Here is a 16,094-nt window from a genome sequence, read left to right as displayed (position 1 = left end):
TTATGAAAAATCTAGATATACACATGGAAAATAATGATTTCAGAGCTTTATCCTACTCCATATATAAAAATTAACTCAAATTGATTAAAGGCCTGGATGTAATTATTAAAACTATAAAACTCTTACAAGAAATGTAACGGGAAATATTTCATGACATTGGATTTGGCAATCATTTTTTTTTGGATAAAAGTACTGCCTACAAAAAAAAATAAATTGGACATAACTATTATTAAATATTATGCATATCAAAGGAAACTATCAACAGGATGAAAATGCAACCCAAGAATGAGAGAAATGATTTACAAATTACATATCTGACAAAGTATTAATATATGGAATATATAAAGAACTCCTACAACTAAAAACAATGAAAAGAAACCCAATTAAAAATGGGCAAAGAACTTGAATAAGCATTTCTCTAAAGATATAAAAATGGCCTATAGCATCTGTAAAGATGATCAATATCACAACCACGAAGAGATACCACCTCAAATTCATTAGGATAACTATTAAAAACAAAATGAATCAAAACAGAAAATAACAAGTGTTGGTGAGGATGTACAAAAAATATAACAATTTTGCTTTGTTGGTGGGAATATAAAATGGTGCAGCCACTATGGAAAATGTATGGAGGCACCTAGAAATTTTTAAAATATAGTTACCATATGATAAAGGAATTTTGCTTCTGTGTATATATATATATATATATATATATATATATATATATATATCAAAATAATTGAAAGCAGAATTTCAAACAGCTATTTCTACAACTGTGTTCATAGCAGCATTGTTCACACTAGTTGAAAGATAAATACAACCCAAATGTCCATTGATGAATAAATGGATAAACAAAATGTGATACTTAATATAATGTGATATTGTTCAGCTTATAGAAGAAAGGGAATTCTGACAAATGGTATAACACAGATGAACCCCGAAGAATTGTGCTAAGCAAAATAAGCCAGTCACAAAAGGATAACTTCTGATTCCACTTTAATGAAGTGTCTAAAATTGTCAAATTTATAGAAACAAAAAGTAAAATGGTGGTTGCCAGTAGCTGAGTTGAGGGAAGAATGGAGATTTTTGTTTAATATGTACACATTTTCAGTTTAAAGTTCAAGAGATAGATGATGGTGATGTTTTACAATGTGAATGTGCTTAATGTATTGAATTGTACACTTAATTATGGTTAAAATGGCAAATTCTTCTAATGAAATTTTGCCACACTAAAAAAATTATATGGCATAATTAAGAGGTGATAAATCATTACTTGGCTAACTATGGGGAGAACTAGTGTGAATAATCACAATGTCACATATGTTTAGCTATAGTATATATGTGAGACATTGATTGGCCTTATTTACATTTAGCATAATGTTAAAATAAAATATGTTTGCATCTCTTAAGAACTGATATCAGGAGAAGCATTCCAGATATATACTGAATAGCAAGGAGCTGGTCATTTAAGATTAAACTGTAAAAATATAAACTATTATAGATTAATAAGTTCCTGTTAGACACAAAGTATTAGCATTATTAATTAAAATTTAATAATTGTAATTATTAAAAGCAAAATAATAATATTAATAACGCTTTCTTTAGTACTTCTTCTTACACGTATCCTATATATCACTTTTAGATCAATTTTACCCAGACAACTTTCTTCATTATATTCCAGTTGCCCAAAATTTAATTATTGCTTTGTCTACAAGACAAAAATCCAGGCTATCAAACAGTCTGGTACTTAATCATGTTTTGAATTAGCCTTCCAAATTAAATTTCAACATAAAGTCTCTACTTTTCTCTATAAAAATTTTTCTTTTTCTTTTTTATAGACCTGAAATCCCCTCCGTTCTTTTGTATGCTTACAAAGTACAAATTCTACATACTCCATGAATTTATCTTAAAGGCATCACCCCATGATGATCTTTGTCCTCTGAATTCAGATGATTACACTGACTGTAAATTCGCCATTTGGTTTTCTGTTAATATCATTTTACTATCATATTTGCATATATATTTTCTGTCTTGAAAGGGAATGTGAATAGTACAACTACAAAGTCAAATGCCTGACTTATTTTAACAAACATATCCTACTTTATGAATTGAATGAATGTCTGCCATTCAAAGAAGTTACCTTTAGGAAATTAAATACTTAATGCAATAGTGTCATTATTTAGAATATTAGCATCTCTCTTGGGAAATTATTTTTGTATATTTTGTGGTGGTAAGTATTCTTTCTCTGAACATTGATTTGATTTTTTAAACAGTAAGATTATTTTGATTTGAGCTGATGAATAGGTTGAGTGAAATAGCTTGGCATAAAATTTATTCTTACATCCCTTTTGTCTCTATTTTATAGGGTGACTGTCAAACAATAAACAGCATATCTTTATACATTTCTTTTGATGGATCTGAAACACCTAAAGGGGAGTTCTTCAAAATATTGCTTAAAACTAAATGTGCAATTTTTCAAAGGACCGATCCTATGAAAGCATTGACACTTATTTGGGAGACTACTTTCTGGCAGCTTAAAATACGTACATAAATAAATAGAAATATTTTACCGTTCCACACAGTCAGAAAGCCTGGAGAATTGGTTAGAAGCAGGGGCATCATGACCCCCAACAACGTATAAGAATCCGTTGTATGTCGCAACTCCCACACCTCCACGTCTTTTGGACATTGGAGCACACAGACTCCACTTGTTAGTGTGTGGGTCAAAGTATTCCATTGATTTGAGGCAGGAACTTCCATCACGTCCACCAATAGCATACAGCCTTTAAAAAAAGACAGAAGTGTGTCTGTGTGTGTGTGTGTGTGTATATATATATATATACATATATATATGGAAATTATATATGTATATAATTTCCAAAGAGTGTATAGAAAGTACTTTGCACAAAACATTTTATGTTTCTGACTATTTAATCCATTTTCTTAGTATTTTGTAGAAGACAACCTCAGTTTGCAAATGGCTATTTACCTGAAGGTACTAAAGGTCTACCCTATCCCGAACCTTCCTGCTTCATCATTTTTTTTTTATTAAAAATTATTTGGGTGACATTCACTAATAAAATCAAATTAGTTTAAAGTGTAAAATTCAACAGTATGTCATATATATATATATATATATATATATATATATATATATATATAGCATTGTGCATTCATCACCCAAAGACAGATTTCCTTCAGTCACCAAATATTTAACCATTTTTACCCCCATCTACCTCCCCCACCACCCCTTCCCTCTGGTAACCATTAATCCAGAGTCCATGCCTGTGAGTTTGTTTGTCATGTTTGTTTGTTGCTTTCAGTTTTATAGCTCACATATGAATGAAGTCATATGGTTTTCAATTTTTTTGTCTGACTTATTTTGCTTAGCATAATTATTTCAATATCCATCCATGTTATCACAAATGGTAGTATTTCATCTTTTTTTTATGGCTGAGTAATATTCCATAGTATACATGTACCACCTCTTTATTCAATTATCCATCGCAGGGCACTTTGGTTGCTTTCATGTCCTGGCCACTGTGAATAATGAGGCTATGAACATCAGGGGACATATATCTTTGCAGATAAATGTTTTCAGGTTTTTGGGTAAATGCCCAGCAGAAGGATTGCTGGATCATGAGGTAATTCAATTCTTAGTTTTTTGATGAACTTCCATACAGTTTTTCATAATGGTTGTACCTATTTCACCAGCAGTGTATGAGAGTCCCTTTTGATCATTATTCTCTCAAACATTTGATATTAATTGTTCTGTTGATGATAGCCATTCTAACAAGTGTGAAATGGTATCTCATAGTATTGATTTGAAATTCCCAAATAGCTAGTGAAGTTGAGCATCTTTTCATATGTCTGTTGGCCTTTTTTATGTCTTGGAAGAAGTGTCTGTTCAGATCCTCGGCCCATTTTTATAATTGGGTTCTTTGTTTTTTTAATTGTTGAGTTTTATGTGTTATTTACATATTTCGGATATTAGGGTTTTTTCAAATGGTTGCCTTTTTACCTTGTTGATAGTTTCTTTTCCTGTGCAGAAACTTTTTAAAAATTGATATAGTCCCATTCATTTCATTTTGCTTTTACTTCCCTTGCTTCTGAGGTCAAATTCATAATATCCTTTTGAAATCCAAGATCGATGAGTTTGGTACCTGTTTTCTTCTATGCAATTTATTTTCATGTCTTATATTCAGGTCCTTGAATCATTTTGAGTTAGTTTTGATGTATGGTGATAAAAAGCTGTCTAATTTCACTCTTTGCTATATGGCTTTCCAATTTTTCCAGCACTGTTTATTAAAGAGGCTTTCCTTTCTCAATTGTACACTTTTAGCTCCTGTGTCAATAATGATTTGTCTATATATGTGGGAATTTACTTCTGGACACTCAATTCTGTTCCATTTGTCTGTGTGTTTGTTTTTTCTGCCAATATTATGCTGCATTAATTATTGTTGCTTTGAAGTATAATCTGAAGACAGGCAGAGTGATACCTCTGGCCTTGTTCCTTTTGTCTCAGGAATATTTAGGGTTTTCTCTATAGGGAATTACATCTTCTACAAAAAGTGACAAGTTGACCTCTTCATTCTGTATTTAGATGCTTTTTATTTCTTTATCTTGCCTGATTGCTCTAGTGGGGACTTCCAAAACTATATTGATAACAGTGGTGATAGCAGACAACCTTGTCTTATTCCTGATCTTGGAAGGATTTTAGTTTTTCTCCATTAAGTATAATGTTGACTGAGGGTTTTTCTTATTGATTTTCTGGTTGAATGATTTATTCATAGCTGACAGTGGGATGTTTAGGTCCCCTACTATAATTGAGTTTTGTCAACTTCCCCCTTTTGTTCTGTTAGTAATTTCTTTATATGTTTTGGTATTCCCTGATTGGAGCATAGATATTAATAAGTGTTAGGTATTTTTGATATATGGTTCCCTTTATCATGACAAAGTGTACATCATTATCTCTTTTTACCCTTTTCATCTTGAAGTCTATGCCATAAGCTATAAGTACGACTAGAGCCACTTTTCTCTGGGTGCCATTTGTTTGGAATAGCATTTTCCATGCTTTAATTTTTTTATTTATTATAGTTTTTATATAATAACTGACGCACAATAGGCTTCCTAAAAAAGTGATTTCCCTCTTAATATCTGGGGACGTATTGTACTTTTGATAAAAGGAATCTCTTCTCTTGACCAAGCTAATTAATACTGACATGGGCACCTGATGCATGTCAATTCATTTCCAACTATTTCTTCAGGATTTGTTTTTTTTTTAATTTTAGTTAGTGATGAGAGTCAGTGACATGCAAATTATTAGGGTCATGAAATGGAAGGTATGGGAGCTATGAGTGACTGTTTCCTGCCATCCTTCTAGAAGAAGCAATCTCGAGTATAAAAAAAAAAAATCACGCAGAATATTCTGTGAACCAATGATGAAGAGACAGAGGGTCTTGAAGGAGGTGCTAATTTTCCTTGGAAGCCAACTGCCCCAAAGCCTTCTCTTAATTATGTGTGATACTCCCATATACTTTCAACGAATTTTCCTTATAACTCAGCAATTTCAAGTTGGGTTTCTGATATAGCTAAAAAGAGAATTTTATTACTATACAGAAGCATATATAAGCTGCAGTCAAAAATTTTAGTTGGAATTACTGCACAGGTAAACAAAAAGAACTAGGAATTGCGTTTTGATAGCTTTTAAGCATTAGCAAAAGAACAGAAGACAAATAATTTAGGTGATAATAAAATTATTTAAAAACACTTAAAACAAAATACTCTATTCATATGTTATACTTATTTGAACATTTTAAAATTGACATAATATGCTATGAAAATAATATAATTTTGTTTTATGTGTAAGATTTGAAATAATATTAATACCCTCAAATGAAAAACACATCATGAATTTCAGTTTCTAGCTGTGTTCTCTTTTTAAAATAATTTTCAGGTGTACATTATAATTTGACATCTGTATATTCTATTGTGTGTTTACTACCCAAAGTCCATTTTCCTTCAGCTACCATATATTTGATCCCCTTTACCCACTCCGCCCTCTCCCTTTTCCCCTATATTTGACACCCTTTATCATATTAATTTTGAGTCTATATTTGTCCTCTCAACTGAGATGTGTCTCCTGAAGGCAGTATATGGTTTGGTTTTGTTTTTTAATCCAATCTTCTACTCTGTTCTTTTTTATTGGTAAGTTTGGCACATTTACATTAAGGGTGATTATTGAAATACAAGTGTTTCCTATAGCCATTTTATCTATTCTGGTAGCTCAGTGTTGCCATTGCTTCTTTGTGTTTCTGTCTGTTATTTTAATTTGATGGTGTTTTATGTGTTTTCCCTTTGTCCCCTCTTGTTTTTTGTTATGTATCTCAGTTCTGGGTTTCAGTGTATGGATCCCTTTAAGTTTATGTAAAGAATACTTATATACAGTAGTCCACTTTCTTCTACATTGGCCTCATCTCCATTCTTCTTTGCGTGTTTGGACATTTATTCCTTCCCATTTTCTAGTTTTGTTTTCTCAAATTATCCCTGTATATGCTGAGAATTCATTTCCATGTTGCAGTAGCTGTTGCCATTTTCTGATTTTAGAGTGTTTTCCTTTTTCTTTTTTGCCTTTAACCATTATATAATATTTAAGCTATATACATATAACATGAATACACTGTTCTCCTTAAGGATTGCGCTATCTTGCTTTCATGTGCATGGTAGTCATCTTACTTATAGATATGTACCTTTTGTCCTTTTGTTTCAGGAAGGATGGCCCCCTTCAGTATTTCTTATAATGCAGGCCCTGCAGTGGAGAATTCCCTCAGCTTTTGTAATCATTGAAAGGTCTTTATTTCTCCTTCATATCTAAAGGAGAGTTTTGATGGATTTATTATTCTCGGCTGCTAATTTCTTTTTTTTTCAATATTTTAAATATTTGGTTCCACTCCTTCAAGTGTTTGCAGTGAGAAGTTTGATGATAGTCTAATTTTATATATATATATATATATATATATATATATATATATATATATATATAATGTAATTTACTGTCTTCTTTTCTCTGGCTGCCTTGATAATTCTTTCTTTGTCATTAATTTTTGAGAATTTTAATATAATATGTCTTGAGGAAGACTTTCTGAGTTGAGATAATTGGGTGTTCTGTTTACTTCTTGGATTGGAAGATCCAGTTCTTCCCATAGATTTGGAAAATTCTCATGGACTGTTTATTTGAATATGCTCTCAGTTTCCTTCTCTCTCTGGTACCCATTATTCTTATGCTGCTTTATCTGATGGTGTCAGACAGTTCTTGCAGTGTTCTTCCATTATTTTTTCATTCTCAAGTCTCTTCTTTTTTCTGTATCATTTCCAGATTTCTGTCCTTGATGTCACTAATTCTTTTCTCTATTTGGTCAGTTCTATTTCCTAAGTTTGCTATTTCATTCATCATCTCTTTTAATGTTTTATGCATGTCAAAGAGTTCTATTTTTTATGGTTTCAATATTCTTGGTAAACTATATGTATTGTTTGTTTATCTTGATTCTAATTTATTGGAATTGTCAGTCATAATTTTTTTCACTTCTTTGAGTTTTTTCAGAAGCGCAATCATGATTTCTCTGTCATTTAAATTGTATATATCTATGTCTTTGAAATTATTTTCTGGAGTTTTTTACTTTATTTCATGAACTTCCTTTTCACCTTTTTTTTGTGGTATTTGATGGACTATTTCTCTACTTGGCCATTAATGGGAGTTTACTTTGCCTTTTTTTTTAAAAGAAAATTTATTGTATAGTAATCTCTCTTTAATGTGGTTGATAAAAATGAGTTTTTCTTTTGATTTCCAGTAGGTGGCATCCAAGCCTCTTCGGTCTCTGCTTTCAAGCTAAAAATGCCCTATCTTGTTTGATATGTGTCTATTTGCCTCTGTGGTCAAATACCTAGGTCCCTGGGCTCCACCACCATGAAAGGTTGCAATGGGTGATAAAGGACTGAGTCTCTGAATAGGTTCTGAAGTCTCATTACTGCCCTGTCAGACACAATGTTCATCTGCTTTCTTCTGACTCAGTCTGTCTGGGTGGGGATGGGGTTGATTAGGAGAAGTCTCTAGTATGTGTGGCTGTTTCTCTTCCTGTAGGGCTGGCTGTCCCCCAGGTTTCAGCTGTCTTGCTTCCATATCATTGAGCCTGTCTCTTATACCAGATATAGTGCATGTTTCAGTACTGGTTGTGAAAATTCCCCTGAGGATGTTAGTTTTAAGGAAATATGAGTGGGGAGGGTCTGCTCTGGGTTGGTGGGTGTTGGAGCATGGCTAGGCTCCATGATTTAGTTTCCTGCTTGACAATGGCAATTGTTAACCACAGCTGTCGCCCCTACATGCTCAGTCTCTACCTTGCTCCCTGCCCTGGTGTCTGGGCTCCACTGCATAGAATACGCTGATCATTCAGGCAGCACTGCTCCAGCCTTCAAAAGGCAAAGTCCTGGCCATGAAATGTTCTCTCCCCATCTTCCTGCAGGATGCACTGGTGGCATAACACAGCTGTTTTGTTTTACACTGTTAATTCGCCTTTCAATGTCACTGTGATTTGCCCACCTTTGGATACTCTGCTGTATAGATCTCACGGATGTGCTTGTGTGTAGGTTGGGTGTTATTTTTTCACCTGTAGGTATACTGCTTGTTATTTCAAGGGAAGAGATCCTGGGAGAACCCTCGTGCTGCCATGCTTCTGATATGACTCCTCACTTCATAATTTTTGTGAAAGTTACTTTGTCATAAGCGATTGAAAGATCTCACAGAAAATTAAGTACACAGAGATAAGGGAGATAATAATGTGGACATGACTTGTCAATTATATCTGAATAAAAGCTGAAAATATTTTTAAGAGTAGAATGTTTGCAAAGACTAACTCCAGTAACCTTACAATTTTAGCTATGTTCAATTGCCTAGTATTTGCATTCCTGTTGTTTTTATAAACTTTATTTATTAAAAAAATACAGGAATACATTAACTTTGTAAACAACTAAGGAAATAGAATAAACTATAAACTAATTTTTTTCCCTAGGAAGATATATTGACTATGACATTTCTCCCATAAACTTTAAAATGTCATTTTTTAAATGAACAATATTTTAAATCTAATTTAAATTTAATTTTCCATCAATAAAGAAGATAAACATTTATTAAATCATATGTCTATAACTCCCATTCATGTTCAGTTGTAAACAATAGCAAGTGAGCAAAACAAAATTGAAATATACAATTTTAATTATTTCAATCTGTTCTGTAATAGGTATGAGAGTGTTACTGAGTCACCTGATATCATTCATGTCAGACCAGAGAGAATCAGATTTAGGATTATTTTAAGCTCTAAGAAACTATAAGCCTGGTTCCTCTAATTATAGACATTGCCCACTTTTTCTTGCATAAGGTGCTAAAACAATCTGTGCTGAAATTTCTGCTGAGCCATTTTTTTAATGAGGTATTGGCTTAACACATAGTCAGTACAGACACACAACACTATCTCCTACCACTGACCCATCCTGATGTCCGAATTTGTCATCATTCAAGTCCCTCCTACATGAAGGTCAATGTCACCATATGTCCCTTGTCAGAAAGCACAAAATTAACTGGAAGAAATAACAATTCAAGCTTTTAGCAACCTCTAATATCATTGGGTTTTGATATATTAACTGGATCTTATAGGCAAGTGATCAGGAAAGGGGAAATATACAGACAAATGAATCTAGATGTAATTCTAGAGTTAGGAACACTTTACACTCAGGAGAGTATGTGGTAAGGAACAAAAAGGCTTGCCCTATTACAAAAATGGACAAAAGTTTTGGTAAATCAAGAATAAGTTAATAATAGTCTTTCAAACAGGTGTGAATTGGTATCTCATTTTGGTTTTGATTTACATTTTCCTGATGATGATGGATGTTGAACACCTTTTCATGTCTGTTGGCCATTTGTATGCCTTTTTAGAAGAAGTGTCTGTTCAGGTCCTCTGCCCATTTTTTAATTGGATTGTTTGGTTTTTATTGTTTGTTTGTTTTAGGCGAGACAACCCTTGGTTTATCTCAGATTGCCAGGACCTTGTCAGTTTATAACCCCTTAGTGTTTTTTTTTTTTGATTTTTTTACACCTACAACACCTGGTCTTCCTAGGTGGTCTCCCATCCAAGTACTAACCAGGCTCAACCCTGCTTAGCTTCTGAGATCAGATGGGATTGGGCTTGTTCAGGGTAGCATGGCTATAGGGTTTTTATTGTTGAGTTGTATGAGTTCTTCGTATATTTTGGATATTCAATCCTTATCCAAGGCACTGTTTGCAAATATCTTCTCCCATGCAATATACATATGACATTATTGAATTATACACTTGAAATCTATATGCTTTTATTAACCAATGTCACCCCAATAAATTTAATAAAAAAGAATAAGTTATAATGTAAAAAGTGGTAACTTCATAAGGGTAATCTTGAACTGGTTTGTCTATAAAAGTGTTTCTCAAATTTAATGTGCACACAAGTATTTTGAGGATATTGTTAAAATGCCAGTTCTAATTTAGGAGGTCTAGGGTGGGGTTAATATTGAACATTTCTAAATATATCTCAGGTAATGCTGATGTTCTTGGTCCCAGGACCATACTTGAATAGCAAGGAACTACAGAATATTTAATTAAATATTTATTTTAGACAATAATTTCCATCGCAATGAAGGGATAGTTCCAACAAAGGCCTTTCTTATTGATAATTATGATATTCTGGCCATGGGAATGCTTATTGATTGATGGATCATATCACTGAATTGCTGTAGCACATAACCTAGAATAAAGACCATGCATGTTTGGATTTACTCACTTGTTGTTTAATGCAACAACACCAACTGCGCTTCTAGGAGTTGCCATACTGGCCACATAATTCCACTGACGTCCCTCAGGGTCCCATCTTTCTACAGTATTTAGATAACTCCATCCATCATGACCACCCACAGCATACATTGGTCCTTCAAGTGTGGCTACACCTTAAAGATAAAAATCACATGAAGTCTCACTTAGGTATAACATATATAATGGATATTGTTTCATTTTTCAAGCAACTTACATGGAAAAAATTGTTTCTTAAATGATTTTATGTACAAATGAATAAATTACTGATCTTAATATGAAGCTAAATAAGGTTGTTTAATATTGGAAAAATTTCAGGCATAGTTACCATATCATGGAAGAACATTGTTGTAATATTGAAATCAAAAGAGGTAGTGGAACACAACATTTCTAGGGATGTGATAGAAAAGGAAGGCTGAATAATTTTGATGCTGTCTTTTTAATGTAAGGGATAGATGAAATATGACACTGAATCTTAGATAAATCTTAGAATTGTAGGTTAACTGTGGTAGGTCTTTCTAATTCCTGTTCTTTATTATAGGGATAAAATAAAAGATTCTCATCAGGTTTAATTAGAAATTTATTCTATTAAATATTATGAATATCACCTTTCTAAATGCTTCTTGTCTGTTCTGGAGAGATGCATAATTGGCTTTCTTACTCACTTTCTTCAACATCTCAATGAGCCTCTTAGATATGTCTGCATTGCCTCTCCAACACTTTAGTAACAGCAATAGATTTAAAAATTTGCTCTGATTTCTACGTAAGATATATTTTCTAAGGTATATCTAGAAATCACACTGAAAAAAACTGAGCTGAATATAATTATATAATCTACCATCTGACATAGATAATTTATCAGATAATTTGTGACAAACAATAATAAACATGGATCTACCACTGTTTAGCTGTGTAAAAGTCAGTTCTTTGAAAAAGCAATTATTCTGTTTTGTTGCTGTTGTTGTTTAAGAAACCCTATGATATTGAAAATTTATGGAGTTTAGCATGAAGAAACATTTACTCTGACAAATATTCATGAGAATCAAAGTTTCCCACTGTTCCAAAAGTCTCAACTCTATCTTTCTTAGACTTCTTTGGAATTGCTGGCATACATATAACTTAAAGGTACTCTTAAACAAAGTGATTTTTCTAAATATCCCTGTCTTGGGCCTGCATCATAAGGTTTTTGCTTAAATAGAGATTTGACTCTTCTAGGAAGAAGCATAATCCTCCAACTAGAAACACTATGTCTCTTCATCATCGAGTGCTCTTTTCTCTAAATTGTGCTTAGAAGAAAATTTCCTGTTGTAGTTTTAAGTTTCTCGGTAATGAATACCTTCTAAAAATTTTATCCTTCCTAAGTGGAACCCCTTTAAAATATCACTAGAAGGAAGGCAAGATGAACAAGTACAACATCTGAAATGAGAAAAAAGTTTAAAAAGTTTTGACAATTTGCTTAAGCTTCTCTCCATTTTATAGACATTTTGATTAAGGGTTTGGCTAAATCCAATAATGTGCAGCCTATTTTAATTTTTAGATAGATCTACCTGAACATTTTTTGGAAACTATATAACATTAAGCTCTTACCTAAGCCGTGCCTATGTGTTGACATGGGAGGCATCACAGTCCATAGTTTGCCCACTGGATTAAAACATTCCACAGTATTCAAAGTTTTTAAACCATCTCTTCCTCCCACAACATAGAGCTTATTATCAATAACTGCAACTCCAAACTGAAGCCTACGGCCACTCATGGTGCCAATATGTAGCCAGCTGTTGGTCCTGAGGTCATATTTTTCAATTGTAGTGGTACCTGGTAAAAGGATATTGAAAAAAATATTTAAAATTACTTGTATAAAAAATTAATTGGCATTATTCACATTATATTTATGTACCTATAATTTATAGCATAGAATCAGTGATTGCAACTCAAATTGAAGAAAGTAGTCCAGATGGCTCTCCAACCTGGAAGATAAGACAAGGATAATAATATTTGACCAATCCCAGATCCACAAGGGAGAATTAGAATAAAATAGTTTATTTAATATGTATGATTAAAAAATTCCTAATGGTTTCTTTGGCTACATTATGCTACTGGTAGTACTAACACAGGTGTCAAACACCATATTTTATGATGAAACTTACCTAACTTGGAATCTGTTATGACTGTCTACATATCCATTATGTATTTCATGACCTACAACCATTTAATATATTAGCTAATGTCTTTTTATTTTATTCATGTTGGAGTGTGTGTGTGTGTGTGTGTGTGTGTATCTGTGTGTTTGTGTGTCTTGTTTTAAAATATAAATGATCGACTGGGAGTAAACATGGCAGAGTGAAAGATGTCCTCAGATCTCTCCCCATGAAATGACAATAAGCTGAACATCTAAAACTCAAAAACAACAACAACAACAACAACAACAACAACACCTAAACAGCACAACAGCACATCTCAGCACGGGATCTGCACATAAGAACTACCACAGGTCAGAATCCCAGGTATTGGGCAGTGAACTCAGAGAAATAATGAAGCTGCCTCTTGCAGCCCTAAGAGCTCTTTGCAGGAGCAGGAGTGAAGGTGTGGCGACTTCCCCAATCGGCCTGCCTGGAAGTGCGGAAACTTCTAACAACTGGCATCAGGGCCTAGTCATCAGAGCAGAAAGCAGAGAAGTGGGATGGGACCGCGGAGAAAGAACAGTTGATTTTTACCAGCCCCAGTTGCAAAACAGGCTGAGCCACAGATCCAAAACCCCAAACTAGAGGGTACCTCCCCCTGTAACTCCCAGACTGATCACCATGGAGCCCCAGGGGAATCTGAGCAAATGCTACCGAAACTGCTGCTAACACTGACAGGGACTGAAACTGAGAGTAACACGTGTGATTAAATATCTACAAGAAAATAAAAAAGACATTTAGGCTTTAAATAAAGCAGGAAAACAAGTGGCTTAGATGCCACCTACTGGAAACTAAAAGAAAAATGCCTTCTTAGCAGCAGACCGAAGAGAGATGTTTATATAATAAATCTTCTTTCTGGAAAAACAACTGGATACACCTGCATTAATGCCAAGGCAGAGAAAAGGTCCATTAAACACCATAAACAACCAAGATGACAGCATCTCAGAAAGAAAGAGAAACATCTCTAGAAAATAAGCTTACAGACACAGAAATATGTGACTTAAATGACAGAGAATTCAGGATGGCACTATCAGAAAACTCAGTGAGTTCCGAAACGAGTCATATAAATTATTTTAGGAATTGAAAAAAACACCTACATGAGTAGAGCAAAGAGATTGAAACCCTCAAAAGGAACAGAATAGAACTTCTGGAGATGAAGAACACACTGCAAGAGTTGAAAAATAAAATAGCAATCATGAGAAATAAAGTCGCCTAAATGGAAGAAAGGATTAGCATATTGAAGACAGAACTCTAGAAATAAATCAGAAGGAAGAAGGGAGAAACAGAAGAAAAAAATATTAATGAAAGAGAAATACAAGAACTAGCTGATACTAGCAGGAGAGGAAACATAAGAATAATGGGCATTATTGAAGACAAGGAAAAACAGCAGGGACTAGAAAGCATTTTCAGACAAATAGTTGACAAGAATTTCCCAAATCTAAAGAAAGCTGAAACTTGGAGTTAAAGAACTCAACAGAATACTCAATTATCTCAATCCAAATAGGCCTTCACCAAGACATATTGTATTAAAGTTATCAAAAATCAGTGACAAAGATAGAGTTCTTAGGGAAGCCAGGGAAAAGAAAGTGGTAATTTATAAAGGAAAACCCACTAGATTATCCTCGGACTTCTCAGTGCAGACTTTAGAAGCCAGAAAGGAATTGAATGAAATATTTAAACTATTACATGAAAAGAACTACAAGCCTAGAAAAATGTATCCAGCTAAGGCCTCCTTTAGATATGACAGAGAAATTAACACATTTCCAGAGATGCAAAGATCGAGGAAATTCTCCACTACAAGTCCTGCACTACAGGAAATACTGATGGAGTGAGTTCACTATATATATATATATATATATATATATACACACACACACACACACACACACACACACACATATATATATAGTGTGTGTGTGTGTGTGTGTGTGTGTGTTTGTGACTATCAGGCAAATAGAAGCAGAGGAGTGCAACCCTTACTAAGAACAGGGCATTATAAGCTTAAATAATAAGATAATTGCTATAGCAAATAGTAATGTACATTCAGCACAGATGTGGACAAATTGAGATAATAATTACTGAAAGGGAGGGGATTCAAAGATCTAAATTCACAAAAAGGAAAGGCGATAAGGCACACGCAGAAGAAAATGGATGACTGTGTATATATATAACTATCCTTTTCATATTTGTAATAATAGTCACATACCAAACATTCAGAACTGAAGTATGTAACATAAAACAAGAAGAATCATAGGCAAAACCCACAAAAGCCAACCAAAATAAAGAAAACAAACAAGGACAAGGAAGCAATGGAAATACTAAACTACCAGAAAGCAAAAGATAAAATGGCTGTAAGAAGACCTCATATTTTAATAATCACGCTAAATGTAAATGAACTGAACTCTCCAATAAAAAGGCACAAAGTTTCAGAATGGAACAAAAAACAAAACCCAAACTTATGCTGCCTCAGGGAAACATATTTCAGCTCGAAAGACAAATATAAACTCAAAGTAAAAGGGTGGAAAATGATATTTCAAGCAAATGACATTCAGAGAAAAGCAGGAGCAGTGATACTAATATCAGAGGAAATATATTTCAAATAAAAAAGGAAAAGAAAAATACAGAGAGACACTTCATAATGGTAAAGGAAATCATGCACCAAGAAAACATAACACTTAGTATCTATGCTCCCAATCAGGAACCCCTAAAATATGTAAAGCAATTACTAACAGAACTAAAGGAAGAAACAGACCAAAACACTATCGTAGTAGAGGACCTAAATACTCCACTTTCAGATATGGACGAATCACCCAAACATAAAATCAATAGAGAAATAACATCCTTAAATGACACATTAGACCAACTGGACATAACTGACATATACAGAGCCTTCCATCCCAAAACAGTTGCTTGTATATTCTTTAGTGCACATGGTACATTCTCAAGACTTGACCACATACTGGAACACAGATATAGCCTTGACAAATATAAGAAGGTTGAAATCATACCAACCATATTCTCTGATTATAATG

At 33.5% G+C, this 16,094-nt stretch overlaps 1 protein-coding gene and 1 pseudogene across 1 annotated transcript in view; both read right to left on the bottom strand.

The window, feature by feature from the left end:
* KLHL4 (kelch like family member 4) overlaps positions 1–16,094 on the bottom strand; it is a 123,490-nt gene that overhangs the window by 21,205 nt on the left and 86,191 nt on the right. Inside the window, 3 exon segments of the mRNA XM_016129519.2 lie at positions 2,571–2,783; positions 10,860–11,022; positions 12,473–12,697. Coding sequence (XP_015985005.2) covers positions 2,571–2,783; positions 10,860–11,022; positions 12,473–12,697 — 601 coding nt within the window.
* LOC118608358 lies at positions 10,140–10,258 on the bottom strand (annotated as a pseudogene).

Source organism: Rousettus aegyptiacus, unplaced genomic scaffold, assembly GCF_014176215.1.
Source record: "Rousettus aegyptiacus isolate mRouAeg1 unplaced genomic scaffold, mRouAeg1.p scaffold_m13_p_9, whole genome shotgun sequence".
NCBI lineage: Eukaryota > Metazoa > Chordata > Mammalia > Chiroptera > Pteropodidae > Rousettus > Rousettus aegyptiacus.
This window is presented reverse-complemented; position numbering and strand designations above follow the sequence as displayed.